General features: G+C 41.3%; 1 protein-coding gene across 1 annotated transcript in view; it reads right to left on the minus strand.

Annotated features, from left to right (window-relative positions):
- CFAP221 (cilia and flagella associated protein 221) overlaps window positions 1-20,167 on the minus strand; it is a 115,154-nt gene that overhangs the window by 84,633 nt on the left and 10,354 nt on the right. The window contains exons 3-6 of the mRNA XM_007524760.3: window positions 18,719-18,819; window positions 7,900-7,986; window positions 7,646-7,744; window positions 3,106-3,206 (exon numbers count right to left, since the gene is read on the minus strand). Of these exons, the coding sequence (XP_007524822.1) occupies window positions 3,106-3,206; window positions 7,646-7,744; window positions 7,900-7,986; window positions 18,719-18,819 (388 nt within the window). The remainder of the gene's footprint in view (window positions 1-3,105; window positions 3,207-7,645; window positions 7,745-7,899; window positions 7,987-18,718; window positions 18,820-20,167) is intronic.

The following is a 20,167-nucleotide window of genomic DNA, read 5'->3' on the forward strand; positions in this document are numbered from 1 at the left end:
GTTCTCTCTCTCCCTGCCCAACTCTCTCATTAATAAAATAATTTTTAAGCAATGTTTTCTTTTTTTTTTTTTTTTTGTCTTTTGGTATCACAGATGCTTGTAACTCCAAAGACACTGAGAGAATGAGTTCCCTTTCAGACATCCTACTCTGATCATCATTATTTCCATTCTTTAAAAAAAAAAAAAAAGCCATGAAGTTCACTGCTTGAAGCAACACAGCCTTTGGTAAATTCTTAAACTTCTGATGTGACAGTTCTGGAGACCAAAATATCCTGGCTTTGAAACTGAGTCACCAGGGAGCTTTTCTGTCAAGTGTTGTGACTGTGGCCCTGTGGCCTACAAAGCATCTGTGGTCCTGGAAAGAACACACAGTTCCATCTGTTGGGGGAAGGAGGGTGGGGCGGGCAAAAGAACTTGCCCAGGGGACCAGGCCGAAAGGGGAAATGGGGAGGCCATGGCAAGGCTGGGGGAGACCCAGTTGACTTTCATGTAAGCTTGTCCATAGCTACCAAGCTGGACAGCAGGGTCAGCTTGGCTCAAGGAAGATCAGTTGATGCCACAGGGAGAAAGCAACTGGCCAGCTGATTCGATTTGTTCCAGTTTTCAGCCTGTTGTTTTGTGCTAAGTAGACACTGCTGCAGAAACTGAAGAGCATGAAGAATCATCATGATCCCTTTGAGAATGATGGGAATGGGAAGATATCAGATTCCAGTACCTAGCCCAAGAAGAAAGTCCTGAGTCCTGCTGCCACATCATCTCCCAGGATACAAAATTCACGGACTTTTATGAAAGTGAGAATGAGAAAAACAAAAGGTAGCTCAGTTTTCTCTCTGCAGTGCCGAGGATTGAATCTGGGGCTTCAGGGTATGCAAGTCTTGTGTTCTACCATTAAGTTATCTCCCCATCTGATAAAACAAACAAACAAACAAAAAACTCTGGTCACTATTCCACTAGGGCAAGACAGAAATAGCCTGGGGTTACGGTTCCACCTGCCAACGTCCATGGCCAACAGAGAAGCAATTACAGAAGCCAAAACTCCCATCTTCTGCACCTCATAAAGAATTTTGGTCCATATTCCTAAAGAGGGATAAAGAATCTGAAAGCTTCCAATGAGGGTGATGGAACATAGAACTCTGATGTTGGGAACTGTGTGGAACTGTACCCCTGTGGCCCTACAATCTTGTTAATCATTATTAAGTCACTAATAAAAAATTAAAAACAAATCTCTAATGATGATGGTGGAGGAGGACCTAGTGGGGGTTGTATTCTTATGTGGAAAACTGAGAAATGCCATGCTCGTACAAAATATTATATTTTATTGTCAACTGTAAACCATTAATCCCCCAATAAGAAATTAAGAAAAATAAAAAAGAACTTTGGTCTATTTACCGCTTTACCATGGGTGATATTCACATTATAAGCCAGTCAACTAGGACTTTCTAGGCATAAAGTTGATCCAGGTGGTGCAGGCAGGTGTCTTCCCCACCACTCCCCAATTTCTAGGTATTAACAGCTATCCAGGAATCACTGGACAGCTGCTAGCATGGATGAATATATTTCCCACTCAAGTGTTTAAACATTTTCCCAACTGGCATGCCCATTATATGTTGACACTTCACAATTGCAATATTCTTTAAATACCTGGAACATATAGTGCTGCGCCTTGGAGTATTTCACAACTATTTACAGGAAAAAAGAAAAGACTTTCCTCCACCAGGGTTATCACCGGGCTTGGTGCATGATGAACCTATCCCTCCCAGTGACCTTTTAAAAATTATAATCATATATTTTTAAAATTTATTTTCCCTTTTGTTGCCCTTGTTTATTGTTGTTGTAGTTATTGTTGTTATTGATGTTGTTGTTGGATAGGACAGAGAGAAATGGAGAGAGGAGGGGAAGACAGAGAGGGGGAGAGAAAGAGAGACACCTGCAGGCCTGCTTCACCACCTGTGAAGCGACTCCCCTGCAGATGGGGATCCGGGGGCTCGAACTGGGATCCTTATGCCGGTCTTTGCGCTTTGTGCCATATGTGCTTAACCTGCTGTGCCCAACTCCCTAATTTAATCATATTTTTATAGAGACAGAAAGAAATTGAGAGGGAAGGGAGAGATAGGGAGGGAGAAAGAAATCTCATGATGCTTCATCCCACAAGTAGGGCCCAGAGGCTTGAACTTGGTCCTTATTCATGGAAGCGGTACACTCTACTGGGTCTACCACTGCCCATTCCCCAAATAAGATGTCTTACATTACAAATGGAAATCATGGGGGGTGGGGGTGACGTACCTGGTTAAGCACACATTGTACTAAGTGCAAGGTCCTGTGTGAGGATTTGGGTTCGAACCCCCAGCTCCCAATCTGCAGGGGGGATCGCTTCACAGGGATAAAGTAGGTCTGCTGGTGTCTATCTTTCTCTCTCCTTCCCTATCTCCCTCTTTCAATTTCTCTCTGTCCTATCCAATAAAATGGAAAAAAATTGATGGCCAGGGGCAGTGGATTTGTAGTGCAGACACAAATCCAGTGATAACCCTGGAGGAAAAGAAGAAGAATGAGGAGGAGGAGGAGGAGGAGGAGAAGAAATAATTGTTTTCTCAACAAGAAGGCCGGGGGGTGGGGGGGGGTCCTGAGATTTATTTTTGACATTGCCTCTGTCGTATCTATGCCTTCTCTGTATCTACTTCTTCCTCCATCTAAAAGCAGAGATTGACTTATGAATGGGAAAGTAAGACTTAGTCCTGTGGTTTTTTGCTTGCCTGGTCAGTCCCTCTCAGCCTCTGATAATCTCTAGTACTAGGAGTATTTGCAGTTTCTCGAAGTTGCCATCAAGAGGAGGCCTGCATGGTGCAGTAAGGTAGCAACCAGCTAGGAGATGGTCGAGTTCCTGCAGCCTCATCCCAACACCTCCACCCAGCCAGTCCCAGGACACTCCCTCTTTTGCTCAAGGCATTATGACTTAGGCTTTCCTTTTTTTTTTTTTTTTTTTGCCTTTGCAACCAACTAGAAGGATAACTTTCATGCAGAAGAAGACAGAACTAACTTTTCTATATTTATGCGTTTCTTAGCTTTCTACATTCTGTGTCACTTGAGTAGTTCATTTTGGTCACTTACCTTTTACCGAGTGGGACGTCTGATAGATTTATAAACGAGGGGAACTCCAGTGTGTTCATGACAGGATAGGCATGGATGGGAATAAGCAAAGTGTCATCTCCCTGAAAAGTAATGGGGAAAAAGTCCAGTTCACCACAGTGAATACTAAAGTCTTTGAAGATGAGCTGTGGCTTTTTCATTCGTTTTCTATAAAAAAAAAAAAAAAAAAGAATACAGCCTTAATGACTACAAAAAGTAGGAGAGGACAAGAGACTGGCTCATTTAATAATGGTCTTTTTGGTCAATATTCCACCACCTCAGCATCTGGGCCCTAGTCAGGGAATCTTTGGATTCTCACACAACTATGATGGGCCTAGAGCTCTAATGGACCCCCCCCTCTCCCCCCCATCATTGCTAGTCACTTTCATCAGGAACATCATCATAAGCTCTCTTGTGGGCTTTCCCAGGGCCTTGCCCTCACTGTAGAGCAGCAATGGTAGGGACTGCCCCAGGTTTTGAAGGGAGGCTGGAGTATCCTGCCTGCCACTTGAGGAAGTCTGGTCCTGAAATGAGTGAAGTCTGCAATGTTCCCAGCTGTGACCATGGACTGTGAGCTCAGACCAATAGGGACTTAGAGGTTACACAGGCTCTGGTGCTAGATATAAACATATACAAGGGACCTGGGTTGGGTGGATGGAGGTAAATAGTTAATTCTATGCACAGAATTTGTTTCAAGAATGGGAGCTACTCTGCCCTAATCCAACACTCTAGCCCTTTTCTCTACAATGACACCATTTTCTCAGACAATATTTTTATCCAACTTCATCCTAGCTATCAAACTCAAGCAAAAACTATCATAGTCATGGGTCCCTTGAAACATGTCTAAAATGAACTTCCTAGCTTTCTTCCACCTTAAGAGCTCTGATCTCATCTGCTCTATTCCTACTTTTTGGTTCCTGTTCATTAACCATGTTGTCTCACTTTATGTCCTGCCACCTTCCAGACACCAAACTGAAGATGCTACCATGATTCTATACTGACTTTTCTGAGCACAGGACCTCACAATGTATCCTGGAACCTCACCTCTACAGAGCCCAATCCCACTATGGAAACATAGAAACAGGCTGAGAGTATCGATAAACCTGCCAACACCCATGTCCAACAGAGAAGCAATTGTAGAAGACAGAACTCCTACCTTCTGCACCCCAAAACCATTTTGATCCATACTCCCAGTGGGGGAGAAGTGATAGGAGGGAGAGGATAAGAGGGCTCTGTACTCAAGCTCCATCAAGACCCAAAGAGAGAGGAAGGAAAAGGGAGGGACATTCGGATGTAGTAATAGGGTCATGAGTGGGAGGGGAAGAGAGGCCTGGACCTGGAAGAAAAAGGAGGCAGTTATGTACAAACGTAGACAGATAGTTGTAAAGATAACAGTTAACCCATGCCAACAACTTTGGGAGAACTGTAGTGGTTTGCAATGGAGGGGTTGGGGATTCAGAACACTGGTGATGGAAATAGTGTGGAATTCTACCCCTGCTGACATGTAATTTTGTAAATCAATATTAAATCACTAGTTTAAAAAATATATTCTTAAGAAATATGAGAGCTCATGGCCCAGGAGGTGGTTAACTGGGCAAACTACAGGATTTGGATGTGCGAGGCCTCAAATTTGACTCCTAGCACCATGTGTGCTGAATAGAGTTCTGATCTTGGCCTCTTCCTCTCTCTAGCTATCAAACTCAATAAAAACTACCATACTTGTGGGTCCCTAGAAACATGCCTAAAATGGACTTCCTAGCTTTCTTCCACCTTAAGAGCCCTAATCTCATCTGCTCTATTCCTACTTTTTGGTTCCTGTTCATTAACCATTTTGTCTCACTTTTTGTCCTCCCACTTCCAGACACCAAGTTGAAGATGCTACCATGATTCCACCCTGACTAAGTAAGTAAATAAAGAAAACTGAATTCTTAAATACACTAGAAATACTAAGTTTTCTTAGCTAAAAAGTGTGGGAAATTTTGAGTACACATCATTAAAATAATACAAATCAGCAAGTTATCTCATCTGAGTGGTATACCTGTTTTGCTATGGACATGATCCAGGTCACAGCCTGGTCCCCAGTGCAATGGAGAAAGCTGGTGTTGTAGTGTCTTTCTCTCACTCCACATCTCTATCTCTTTTTAAGTATTTTATGAGACAGGGATAGATAGATAGATAGATAGATAGATAGATAGATAGATAGATAGATAGAGATATGGATGGATAATAGATACAGGATAGATAGATAGATAGATAGATAGATAGATAGATAGATAGATAGATAGGAAAGACTGACCAGAGCACTTCTCAGCTCTGGCTTATGGTGGTTCTGGGCATTGAACATGGCACCTCAGAGCCTTAGACATGAATGTCTTTTGCAGAACCATTATGCCTTCTCCCCAACTCCACATCCTAGTTTCTCTTGTTTTTTCTTAGCTTTTTTTTTATAATTATCTTTATTTATTTACTGGATAGAGACAGGCAGAAATCGAGAGGGAAGAAGGTGATAGAGAGGAAGAGAGACACCTGTAACACTGTTTCACCACTTGTGAAGCTTTCTCCATGCAGGTGGGGACCAGGGGCTTGATCAATGTGCTTGATCAATGCACACTATAATACGTGCGCTCAATCAGGTGCGCCACAACCCAGCCTCCAGTCTCTCTCTCTCTCTAATAGAAAAAGGCTTCCCAGAGCAGGGAAGCATTGATGATGATAAAAATGATTACTAAAACAAAATTAACTCACTGACTAATTTATAAAAGGGAATAGAGAAAGAGAAAGAGATAAAGACCTAGAGCAAACCTCTGGGCACAGGTGATGCCAAGAATCAAACTTGAAACCTCATGTCTGGGAGTCCAACACCTTATATAAGTATACAACATTGCTAAGAGTACTATTAGGCAGCAGAAGCCATGCCCTGGGACTCTACAATGCCTGTCCCAGGGATTTTTCTTGTTAATAGAGAATACTACTACTGAAAGCAATATTCTAGTTTTGCCAATGAGGGTTTTACTTCTTATAACTCAAAAGTCTGCTGTACTGCACCAAAGTAAAAGACTAAAAAGACTCTGGGGTGGGAGGGGGTTCAGGTCCTGGAACAGGCTGGCAGAGGACCTAGTGGGGACTGTATTGTTATATGAAAAACTGGGAAATGTTATACATGTACAAACTATTGTATTTACTATCAAGTGTAAAACATTAATCCCCCAATAAAGAAATATATTAAAAAAATCAAAAGTCATTTGTTACTGTAACATTCTCTTCAATTTAATTTTGAAGAAACAAACTAATTAAGTCAAAGCTTCTTGACTTGCAAGAGTTGACCCAGGAAGATAGAGCAACAGGAGGAGAGAGGAGGACATCTGAAAGCAGGGTCAACAGCAATGAGGCATTGGCTTTGGCTATGGCCAGAGGATCAGTGAGGTGACCTAGAAATATCTCATGAAAACTGGAGCCAGGCCACACAGGCCTTGAGCTCCTTGTCCCCCAAGGGCTGATTCTGAAGATGCTTCCCCCAGGAGACACCATCTAATTTGCCGTGTTTATCATCACAAGTTTGGGCCACTGTTAGTTTTTATTTTATTTATTCCTTTTTTTCTTAATGTGGTGCTGGGGGTTGAAACCAGAGCCTCATGATGTGTGGCACTTAGACTACTGTGGAGCCAACTTCTTAGCCTAATTTTTACTCTATTTGAGAGAGATAGTGAGGAAGGAGAGAGAGAGAGAAAGAGAGAGAGAAGAATGTACCAATCTACCACAGAATCTTACTTATTTTAGCTGGTGCTTTCATGCAGTGCTATAGGTCAAACTCAGAGCCTCCTGCCCTGAGGCATATGCCCTACTACTAAGCCACCCCCCAGTAGCTATGGCCAATGTTTAGACCTAGCACCCAATGAAGTATGTTTAAATTGGATCAAACTTGAGGACATCATGTTGAGTGAGATAAGCCAAAAAGGAAAGGACGAATACCAAATGATCCCACTTATGAGTGGGATCTCACAAAGTAGGGATGGGGAGGGAGAGCACAAAGTGAAACGTGGAGTGGACATGGTATATTGCACCAAAGCAAAGGACTCTGGGGGTGGGGAGGATGGGAAGAAAACTCTGGGGACTTATTACATGATGAGACTGTATGCATATGTCAATGATTGCACTGTAAAGAACTGACCCCCTCATTAAAAAAAGAAAAGAAAAAAAGAAAGAGGGAAAGAAAGAAAAAGAACAAGAAAAAGAAAGCCATATCAACTCCCAGAACCACATGACAAATGACATTTTCAGGCCATGGCAGATGGGATGCTGACACCAAACAGTGACTTGCACCACTGCCCCGTTCTCAACAGCCTAACACTCCCCCCCGCCATGGAGACACACATCACTGGGCAAGGACCCTCTGTACCACTCACACAGACTGCAGAGGAACACTAGGCTTTAGGAGGCACACTTCCATCTTTTTCTCTTTCCTTTGAGGATTTAAGTTTTGATACTGTATACACCTGAATGCCCCAAATTTTAGGAAATTTACCTTACAGTGAACACGGATGCAGTCATAGTAGTATCGCCACTCATCTGGAAGGAATGTAACGGTGACTGTGAGGGACAAGCCAGGGACAAGGAAGTGTTCCTGGAAGACAAGTGGGCTCTTGTCAGGACAAAGCAGACAGAAAGCAAGATGATGGTGAAAATACACAGCAACTCCATCCCAGCAGACACCGGGCACAGAGAACTGTAACCCCACCAAGAACGGCATAGAAGAACAGGCAGCCGGAGGACACATACCTTCTTTACATACTGGATCTGAAAATATCTGGTTTGTGGGGGTAAAATATGGACATCTGTGGCTTCGTTGGAAATATTGACCAGATGCTGGGAGAGAAAAAAAGAAGGAAACATTCAGAGGAAGCATACTGTTTTATCTACTTGCACATTTTCAGCAAATCAAAATGGCCTCTTGGTTGACCAGTGAGAATGAGCTGACTGGGTAACAGCCCGAGGAACTGCAGCCTGAGAAACACATATGACCGACCACAGGCAAATCCTGAGAAGCAAAGCAAAAATATAATAGTTTGTACATGCATAACATTTCTCAGTTTTCCACATAACAATACAACCTCCACTAGGTCCTCTGTCATCCTTTTCCAGGACCTGTACTCTCCCCCACAACCCACCCCACACCCCAGAGTCTTTTACTTTGGTGCAATACACCAACTCCAGTCTAGGTTCTGCTTTGTGTTTTCTCTTCTGATCTTGTTTTTCAACTACTGCCTTCTGTTTCTGACTTACTGCACTTAACATGATTTCTTCAGGCTCCATCCAAGATGGTCTGAAAATGGTGAAATCACTATTTTTAATAGCTGAGTAATATTCCATTATGTATATAGACCACAGCTTTTCAGCCACTCATCTCTTGTTAGACACTTGGGTTGCTTCCAGGTTTTGGCTGTTACAAATTGTGCTGCTATGAACGTAGGTGTACACAAATCCTTTTGGATGGGTGTGTTGGGTTCTTTAGGATATATTCCCAGGAGAGGAATTACAGGATTTATGGGGTCACAGAGTAGATCTCTTCCCATTTGGAAGAGGAAGAGTATGATCCTTCTAGTTGGGGCACGCAAATGAAGATCACATCATGCAAAGCATGAATGAGATAGTCCTGAATCTGTTGCTAGTTGAGGCCTCCTTATTTGATTTACACAGTACTTACCTCAGCACTGTTTTTTTTTTTTCTCAGCACTGTTTATAACTCATCTTATTCCTAAAATGATCTAAGGAGATAGAATTATGTTTTAGCTTTTTTTCTTTTTTATATACCACATGTCAGACAAAGATTGTTGGAGAATGGACCCACTGTCCCGGAAAGTCCAGGCCACTGCTTCCATAAGATCTGAGTGGGTTGACCCCCAACTCTCCCTTTAGGTGGAGAGAAAGGCTGGTTCCTCTAGTCTCTGGAATTTATGATGGCTGGACCCTCCAACATGAGCGCCTTTCCACACATGCCACCTCCCCCCTTTCCTTCTTTAATTAAAAGCCATGGATTACTGTGTTAACTTTAAAACTCCAGCAAACATTTCCCCTCTCTGTTACTGCTCTAAAGTGCCTGCAATTTACCTCCTGAAGAATGTACATTGTAAAGCTTATGATCAAACAGTGGATTATATTATGGATTATCTTGCTCTGTGCTTGGGTTAATGGATACCCCAAACCTTCCCCTCAAGTTATGGCCTATTTATATCTACTTTTCCTTTTAATAAACAAACTGCCCTCCGAGGCTTTTCCCATGGCTGACTGTTTGTCTCCCTGCACATGTCACCTTCAACATGCTGAGCTGCTCCAGGACCCACGGGGACCACTTTTGACCTCCGTCTCTCAATGGCCAGGGAGACAGGTAGACACAAAGAACGAGCCGGCAAAAGATAAAGAACTCAGTAAATTCAGAAGAAAAAAGTCTTATTTAAAAATGTTTAGACCTGAACTGTAATAGGCATATTGCACCAAAGTAAAAGACTCTGGGATGGGTGGGGGGTGGAGAATACAGGTCCAAAAAGGATAACAGAGGACCTAGTGGGGGTTGTATTGTTATATGGAAAACTGGGAAATGTTATGCATGTATAAACTATTGTATTTACTGTCAATGTAAAACATTAATTCCCCAATAAAGAAATTAAAAAAAATGGTTACAGGTAATCTGGAAGGTGGCATAGTGGATAAGGCATTGGACCCTCAAGCATGAGGTCCTGAGTTCAGTCCCCAGAAGCACATGCACCAGAGTGATGTCTGGTTCTTTCTCTCTCTCCTCTAATCTTTCTCATAAATAAATAAAATATATTTTTTAAAAAATGGTTAAAGGATATCCAGATGGGCACCAGATAAACATGTTCAAAGTCACTGAGTAAAAGCGAAATGCAAATCAACAATGAGCTAGCACCTCATTTAATGCCACACATTAAAAAGGGTATAAGTAGTACATTTTAGAGAGGATATAGTGGAAAAGGAACAATTTTTTAAATTTTTCTTTGGTGGGGAATTAATGTTTTACATTCAATGGTAGGAACAATTTTTATACTGTTAATGTACTACTCAGCTGTAAAAAAAAATGAAAATAAAGTTGTGGTTTTTTTTTTTTTTTTTTTTTTACTAGAGCACTGCTCATCTCTGGTTTATGGTGGTGTGGGGAATTGAACCTGGGACTTTGGAGCCTCAGGCATGAGAGAAAATCAAGTCTTTTCTTGAGCTGCATACAGCATGAATGGAACTAGAAGGAATCATGCTGTATGAAATAAGCCAGAAGGCTAATGATAAATTACTGAGTAATCTCACTCACAGGTGGAAGTTAAGAAACAAAATGAGAAAATACAGAGTGAAACACGCTGTGGTCTGCGGCAGAAGATCCAAGGACTCACAAGTAGGGTAGTCGCCTTTATGTTTGCTTTCCTGCTTCTTTATTTACAGAGAGAGAGAGAGAGAGAGAGAGAGAATACTCAATGTTTTCCTTTCATATAAATTCCTTTAGTGTTACTTATAGGATTGGTCTGGTATTTGCAGATTCCTTAACTGCTGTTTTTCTAGAAAGCTATGTTATCCTTTATACCTGATTAATAATCTAGCTGGTGGATATGGGCAAGAGATTGGCATACTTCAATGATGGCCTTTTTGATCAATACCAGACCATCCCATCATCTGGGGCACTAGTCAGGGAATTCTTGCATTCCCACATAGATATGATGGGCCTAGACCTCTAATAGATCCCTCTCTCCACTATCACAGGTCACTTCTATTAGGAAAGTCATCATAAACCCTCTTGTGGGCCTCTCCAGGGTCTTGTCCTCACTGTAGAGCAGCAATGTAGGGACTGCCCCACTCTCTGAAAGGTGGCTGGGTCAGCCTACTATCCCACTTAAGGAAGACTGGTCCTGAAATGAGTGCAGCTAGAATGTTCCTAGCTGTGGCCATGGACTGCAAGCTCAGACTGATGGGCTCAGAGGTTACACAGGCTCCTGTGCCAAATATGAATATACATGGGCCTTAGGTCAGATCGATGGGGTTAACAGTTAATAGTATTTACATACTTTGCTCATTTTGGGAAGCTACTCTCTCCTTTAATCCAGCTTTCATTTATTTATTTATTTATTTATTTATTTTTTCCTCCAGGGTTATTGCTGGGCTCGGTGCCTGCACCACGAATCCACCGCTCCTGGAGGCCATTTTTTCCCCTTTTGTTGCCCTTGTTGTTGTAGCCTCATTGTGGTTATTATTATTACCATTGTTAATGTTGTTCATTGTTGGATAGGACAGAGAGAAATGGAGAGAGGAGGGGAAGACAGACAGGGGGAGAGAAAGATAGACACCTGCAGACCTGCTTCACCGCCTGTGAAGCGACTCCCCTGCAGGTGGAGAGCTGGGGATTCGAACTGGGATCCTTACGCTGGTCCTTGCACTTTGCACCACGTGCGCTTAACCCACTGTGCCACTGCCAAACCCCCTAATCCAGCTTTCTAGTCCTATTCTCAACTCTGACACCATCTCCCCGAACAATACTTTCAGTCCACCTGCTTGTTAGCTATCAGGCTCAGGCAAAAATTACTAGTCATGGGCCACATGGAACATACCTAAAAGAGACTTCCTAGCTTCTTCCCACTGGAAGATCCATAATTTTATCTGCTCTGTTCCTATCTTTGGGCTCCTGTTTATTAAACAATTTGTCCTGTTTTATATCTTACTGCCTTTCAGTCACCAAGTTGCAGATGCTAGTAGGATTTCATCTGGACTTCTCTGTGCAGACAACCTTATCAACATGTCCTGGAACCTCATGTCTCCAGAGCCCTAGCCCACTAGGGAAAAATAGAAACAGGTTGGAGGTATGGATTGACCTGGCAATGCCCATGTCCAGTGGAGAAGCAATTGCAAAAGCCAGATCTTTCACCTTCTGCACCCTATAATGATCCTGGGTCCAGGCTTCCAGAAGGATAAAGAATAGAGAAGCTTCCAGTGGAGGGAGTGGGGACATGGAACTCTGGTGGTGGGAACTGTGTGGAATTATACTCCTGTTATCTTACAATCTTGTTAATCATTATTAAATAACTAATAAAATTAAAAACAAATAAATAATAATAAAAAGAAAAGAATCTAGCTGGATAGAGTATTTTTGGGTGGTGGTCTTTTCCATCCAAAACTTTAAATATATCTTGCAAGTCCTTTCTAGACTCTAGAGTTTCTGCTGAGAAAGCACTTGATTGCCTTAGAGGTGTTTCTTTGTTTTTTTCTCTAGCTGATTTTAACTTTCTCTCTTTACCCTTGACCTTTGTCATTTTAACTGTTATGTGGCTTGGTGAGTTTAGGTCTGGATTTGTTTTTCTTGGACCCCTTAGAGATTCCTCAATCTGAGGATCTATTTCCTCCTTAAGTTAGGGAGACTCGTGGCTAATATCTTTCTCTTCCTTCCTTTCTTTCTCTGCATTTTCCCTCTTCCCTTCTTTCTCTTTTCGTTTTTTTTCCCCAGAGCCTCACCTATCCAAGTGACTTTTTCAGGTAGAAAGAGGCAGAGAAGAGATGGGTGAGATATCAGAGCACTGAAGCTTCCTCCTGTGCTGTGATTAATGCTTGATGAAAGATAGGGTCAAGAGCCCGTGTTTGAGTAGGCCACTGTCTAGAGTTTATAGTTACAAATGCCTGGCTGAAGCTAGACCACTATAATTGCACCAACCTGGATAATGACCAGAAGTTTGAGTTTGCAGATACACAGAAGGCTGGCTGGGAAAAATTTTGGCAGAGTGTATGTGGTAAATGTTCTTTTCCCCAGCTCATATTCCAAGGCCTGTTACTATGGAAACTAAATTCCAACTAAGTTGCTTTCAAGCTGTTATAGTTACTGTTACAACTCTCAGACATGTTATAGTTTTTATTTCCCATTTTCCTGTGCTGTAGAGTTGTAGCCACAAAAATTTATTATGATTGGGTTGCCAGTATTTCAATTCAGTCTGTCTCCTGCTCATCCAGTTAAAGTTCTACACCTTATAGGTCTCATTCTAGTTGTGACTTATGGTCATGTCAGATAACTTTTTACCTTTGGCAAGGGTGTATCTCTGTGTCATTGTTTTCTGGGTGCTAAGTTTGTAAATTTGTCTGTGATTCAAATCTATTCATATGTGGAGTTTTCCATGTAGGTTGTGGATTTTCTATTCTGGTGGTAAAGAAAAACATAGAATGCTAGTCTGACATATTGGCCCACCACCTACGAATTATCTAAATTGTTTTATCTGAAGTGTACTTACGCATCTTTCACTATAATGTATTTTGTTTATTTTTATTTAATTTATTTATTATTGGATAGAGACAGAGAGAAATTGAGAGGGAAGGGGGAGATAGAGAGACAGAGCGACAGAGAGACAGACACCTGCAGCCCTGCTTCACCACTCGTGAAGCTTTCCCCCTGCAGATGGGGATATAATGTATTTTGTATTTCAGTATAATGTACTTTGTATTTCACGAAAATATGTTTTGTAACATGTATTTCTCCATAATGTAAAAGTAGAATTTATCTTTCAGAAAAATACACTTTATATTTTATGTATTATGGCCCCAACTTTCCCTTCTCTCATAGACTGAAGAAAAGATACTGAGATTCACAGCTCTGATTCTGAGAAGCAATAACTTAGAATGGTCTCTAAAGACTGAAACAGAGAACTGAAAACTGATACTATTATTTCAGAAGGTCTGAAGGAACTGTTAATTTACATAAGATAAGGCAGTACAGATTGCCAACTTTTATTTTGGTCTGGCAACAGCAACATTACTTGTCTCATGGAAAAATTGATTAATTGCTTGCTTAATAAATACAGTTTTCCAGACAAGATTTTTCCACAGGGAGAAGAAAAAAAAGTCTCAGATTTAAGGAAACTAGAAATCATTATTTCAAATTTAAAAATAAAAACATCAATTTCTATATAAATCTACGTGTTTTATAAATACAGCTTTGGATCAATTACAAATGTTAATGAACAATTTATTGTGGTCTTAAGCACACATTCAGTCTTTCCACTCTTGAGCAATTTGCATAGTTTCCTATAGCAAAACCAAGATAAAAGCAGAGTTGGATTTTCCCCCTCATTTGGCAAGAGTCTCAAGGTAAAGCCATTAAGGCTTTTGTAATAACACCAAATGACAAAATATGTTAGGGAAAAGCTAGAATTATCTCTGACAGGAAGAAGTGGAGGTGGAGTTAGGGTGAATCTACCCCAAAGGTAGAATGGGGGTAGGGAGTAGGGAGTACCTCCAACACTCTTCTGGTGAGAGATAGGAGATTGAAGTTGCAATTTCTGAACCTTCCAATTTCCAGGAATACTTTAAAAAGAGGCCATGGGAGGAAATACTCCAGCCTTGTATTTGTGCAAATAAATAATATATTCTTTTTGTTGATGTGGTAGAAATCATCTCTCTGTGGTTGGGTCGAAAAAGACCAATTTTGTCTCATTTCACTTCTTAATTTTACAAATAAAACAGGAAGTTGGCCTACTCATGATCTTCCAGAATGTCATTAAGATTAAATCATGGGGCCAGGCGGTGGCACACCTGGTTAAGCACACACATTACAGTGTGCAAGAATCCAGGTTCAAGCCCCTGGTCCCCACCTGCAGGGGGAAAGCTTCATGAGTGGTGAAACAGGTCTGTAGGTGTCTCTCTGTCTCTCTCCCTCACTATTTCCCCCTCCCCTCACAATCTCTCTCTGTCTCTATTCAAAATAAATAAAGATTAAAAAATATAAAAAGATTAAATCATGTTTTTACTTTTATTTATATTTCTTTTAATGTTGACAGAAATGGTATGATTACTTAGACTTGTTATATTTCTAGAAACTGGTGCATCTCTGCCCAATCATTCTCTTCCAATGTAGCATTCACAATGCTTACTGAGTGCCCTCTGAATGATGGGCGTTGTGTTATACAAAATAAACCTACTAGTTTTTTCCAAAACGGAGACCCCAAATCTTCATCTGCAATATTCTTGCCTTTAGGTTCATGATCAGTCAACAACTAGTTCGGCTTTATATGTTAACTCTTTTTCAGCCACTAGGTTCCAGATGATACCATGATGCCAACTTGACTTCCCTGTGCAGATGACCCCACCAATGTGTCCTAGAGCCCCACCTCCCCAGAACCCTGCCCCACTAGGGAAAGAGAGAGGCAGGCTGGGAGTATGGATCGATGTGCCAATGCCCATGTTCAGTGGGGAAGCAATTACAGAAGCCAGACCTTCCACCTTCTGCATCCCATAATGACCCTGGGTCCATGCTCCCAGAGGAATAAAGAATAGGGAAGCTTCCAGTGCAGGGGATGAGATATGGAACCCTGGTGGTGGGAAATGTGTGGAACTGTACCCCTCTTAACCTATGGTCTTGTCAATATTTCCATTTTATAAATTAAAAAAAAAAACTTTAAAAGATACGGATGGCCTCCACTCAGCAGAATGAAGCATTTGCCTTCCTCCCAAATGCTAAATTCAGCTAGAGCAGGTCTCTAAATAGGTCACACACTTTTTCATACTGACCCTCTCTTATTCTCTTCCTCTAAGCTCTGAATATCTTCTCCCTCACTTTTCTCTTTCCTTCTTTCTTTCCCCTCCCTCCCTCCCTCCCTCCCTCCTTCCCTCCCTCCCTTCCTTCCCTCCTTCCTCTTTTCTATCAGAGCACTGCTAAAAGCTAGATTCTCCTGGAGTTGCAGACTGAATCTAGGACCTTAGGTGCTTTAGGCATGAATGTTTTTTCTGCATAACCACTATGCTATGTTGGACTATTACAAATGACTTCTTTTACCCTCTCTCTCTCTTCTTTTACTTTTCAAAGATGTGTTTATTAAATCATTTTATGTGAGAGACAGACCAAAGCACCATTTGTTCATACGACGTGCTACAGATGGAGCCCAGAAAGAATTTGGCCAGATGATATGTTGTATGATTCCACTTATACACGTGTCCCAAATAGGCAAGTTTATGCCATCAGAAAGCAGACTGATCGTCGCCTAGGGTAGAAATGGTGGATATGGGGGAAGGAAGAGACTGAGGAAGTTTGGGGATGGAGAATAGGTCACTTAGGGGCCAGGTGGTAGTGCACCTGGCTGAGCACACATATTACAATGTACAAGAACGTGGGTTCGAGCCTCTGGTTCCCACCTGCAGGAGGAAAGCTTCATGAATGGTGAAGCAGGGCTGCAGGTGGCTCTCTGTCTCCCTCCCTCCCTATCTCCCCTCTCCTCTTGATTTCTGGTTGTCTCTATCCAATAAATAAAGATATAATTAAAAGAAAATAAAGAAAAATTAAAAGGACAAATATTTAAAAAAGAGAATACATGCCAGAACATGTACAAACTTTTGTATTTACTGTTGACTATAAAAAATTAATCCCCTAATAAAGGGAAAAATAAAAAAGAGTAAGTCATTTATTTAAACTATAAATAATTATGAATGGTGATTATGTTAGGTTTATTCTACTTTAATCTAGTCAGCAAACTTAAGGCCAGGAAAAGTAAGCTCTGAAATAAATGATTAACTTTGGTCTTTGATATCGTGTTCCAAGAAATGTGTCCTTGTAGGTTAGTAGAAATCACAGTTTTAAATCCTACTTCTTTTTTTCTGAGAGGAGACATTTGGCAGCTAGAGGGTTCCACTCCTGATCTGTTCTCTGTATCCACTTCACTGCAGAGGGGCTTATGGAAACTATATCCTTTAGTCTCCATCATTTTTTAGGGTTTTGTCAGGAACCTGAAATAAGTTCAGTTCTCGACAGCTTTACCCCTTCGCCAGTTTTTTCCAATGAATCTCCTCTGACTAGTCTAACATGATAGTTGGAATTCTTTTTTTATTCTTTATTTCTTATTTTTTAACCAGAGCACTGCTCAGCTCTGGCTTATGGTAGGGCAGGGGACTGAACCTGGTACTTTGGAGCCTCGGGCTCAAGTCTGTTTGCATAACCATTATGCTATCTACCTCTGCCCCCCACTGCCCTGAAGTTCTTCCTTTATAAACATATATAATATTATATTAGTTTCTGATGTATAACATAATGATTTTTAGTTATATATATTGCAAAGCAATCATTGTAAGTTTAGATAACATCTCTTACCACACATAACTATGATTTTTCTTGATAAAGACTTTGAAGATGAACAATCTTAGCAACTTTCACAAATACAATCCCAGAGCACTGCTCAGTTCTGGTGTGGGGGGAAGTGTACCTGAGATGTGGAGCCTGAAGCATGAGGGTCTCTTTGCATAACCATTATGCTATCAACCTCCACAGTAAAGTATTTTTTAAACTATGCTACTGACGATGTACATTACTCCCCAGTGACTCACTCTTCTGGCTGGGAGTTTGTACTTTTCAACATAACTTCATCTATTTCACTTGCTCGTTAGTTGCTGTCTCTGCTAATCACTAATCTGTCCTCTAAATCAATGAGTTGGGTTTGTCTGCTTGTCTGTTTAGATTCTACATATAAGTGAGAGCCTTCAACATTTGTCTTTTTTCTGGAATTCTTTCAAAGAATGATTCTCTTTAAGGCACGACTTCTAAGAATACAATCTTATTTAGTGGGGTGGGTGTGCAGCTGAAAGAGGATGAGAATTCAGTGTTCTCTGGTAGGTAGGATGGCACTTTGCCAGAGGATGAGTTGTGCTGACACATGTCTTGGGGAAATGAGGGACTCATCTTGTGACAACTATGATCCTGTAAACCAACAGTCCCCCAATAAAGTCATTAGGAAACATAAAAGTATGCAATATAAGTCAAAGTCGAGACTCGTATGGTGGGTGGAGACAAGGCTGAAAGGCATCACACTCAAATCACACAGAGTCTCACAGCCCTTTGAAGAGATTCCACTTCTCCCCACTTGACACTAGAGTAACTCTGAGGTGCCCCGGTCAGCACCACTGTAGAGGATCATGGTAATCGCAACCTCAGAAGTTGTGAGCTGATTCAGTGGTCCACACCCTCTATTTAGTGTCCATGGAATCACTAAGTAAATGAAAACGCAGGGAGTAAACTACTTTTTCTTTGCCACCAGGGTTACTGCTGGGGCTCAGTGCCTGCACAATGCATCCACTGTTACTGTTGGCCTTTGGGAGTTTAGGTATCTCTGACTATCTAGTGAAAATCATTGCTATAATCTCCACAGAGCTGTTAAAGGACTACATTTAATCATGTGAGACAGAAAGCACAACCCCTAACCCCCTCTGTAACTTTAGCAAGGACATCTATTTGGAAAGTGTACTGGAGCAGGGATAGACAGCATAATGGTTATGCAAATAGACTCTTATGCCTGAGGTTCCTGAAGTCCTGGGTTCAATCTCCTGCACCACCATAAGCCAGAGCTAAACAGTGCTCTGGTTTAAAAAAAAAAAAATACTGGAAAGAACTTCTGGCAGTGGGGTAAGTAATTCAGTCAAGGAAACTCTGTGATAGTTTCTCATCCTAGAGCTACTTTTTTTTTTTTTTTTTTTAGCCCAACTTATATGTGCACTTCTGCTGATTAAGCTGAATGGGAAATCTAAATGCAGAACCTTCCTGTCAGTTCATTATTATGATTAATTACTCCACTTACAAAGCACCTACCAGAGTCTGTTGGTGATGTTCTTCTACTTGATAGCCTCCAAAATGCAAGATGCCAGGTTTTGCCTGTATGATCTTATTATTCAGAAGTTGTGCATATACCTCTGTAGGAACAGTGCAGAGAAGCACATTATTAGAGGAGACATAAAAGAAAACATTCAAGCAAAGAAGTTACTATTGCTATAGCCTCTCTTTAATTTTAATTTAGGATATTTTAAGCATATGAAAGTTGTGAAGGTGGAGGACACGGCTGTCAACAAGATTAATGATCTGTTTCAGGTGAATGGCACTGCTTCTCCCTCTCTGTCTTTACACACTACTCTGGAGACATTTTCATCACAACACATTCACATCTACTGTTTGTTACCTATTAGAATAATCTGCCTCTCACATCTGATATAAGTCTTCATAATAAAACACTCATAAAGAACACAAGCCCTGTCTTTGCTCTGAATAACACTACAGTTATTATGTAATGGATACTCAGTTCGAAGAAACCAAATACCAAGTGTCTCATTTTATTAATGTGTGTTTAACTGTTATCAGTTCATTTCCTCTGAATAGAATTATATTGTCATTTAATCTTCTTATACAGATAAATGCTTTTTATTGACAATAGGAATAGTCAAGGTAGGTATGTTTATAAATAACATAACAGCAGCTCAGATCCAATTTTGGAGTATTCTCAGCCTGGTATAAAGTAATCTTAGAGCTCTAAACTGTTATAACTCTGGACAGTATTACATCAAACTACTATTTCTGTAATGTGAATGTCTTTTTTTTTTTTTTTTCCAGTTTTGAGACCAGGTTAAATCATCTGAGCTTGCAAAAGGTCCTCTCCTTAGTCAACTAGGAATATCAAAGGAGATAACCTGGGAGCACAAGACAGGATCAGAACTACTTTGGGAACCCATTAAATCACCCGTGAACACGTGTGGCTCATAGACAGAGAATAACATAAGGAGTGATTGCTGGGGCTAAAGCCTGTATCTACTCCCAAGCTGCTGGTAACAATCTGGCAGTTTGCTGGTTGAGGTGCCACCTCTAGTCTGTTTTACTAACAAAAAGACTACTGTGGGGAGGACAGGATTCCCCTAAGGGTCACCAAATGCAGCTGTGAGTCTCCACTGCTACTGACCCTCGGGTGCTGGAGCAGCATCCAGGAGCCCATGCTGACATTGGGGGCTGGGGGTGGGGCAGAGAACTGGCTGGGAAACTCAGGAGAGGATCTACACCCCAGTGGACTAGATGTGGGGATGTACAGTGAGAGCCTTTCCACATTGTTCTCCCAATTAATTGAGAGACACTAAATAATTGCCACAGAACCCACAGAGTATAAACAGGATTTGTTTGGACTTATAGGGCAAAGTAGTGCTGCCTTCTGGCTATTGGTAGAGCAGCTGAATTGAGCTCAGTGCTTTGGATCCTTGGAGTGTGGGAGTCTCTCTGCAT

This window comes from Erinaceus europaeus, chromosome 18, assembly GCF_950295315.1.
Source record: "Erinaceus europaeus chromosome 18, mEriEur2.1, whole genome shotgun sequence".
NCBI lineage: Eukaryota > Metazoa > Chordata > Mammalia > Eulipotyphla > Erinaceidae > Erinaceus > Erinaceus europaeus.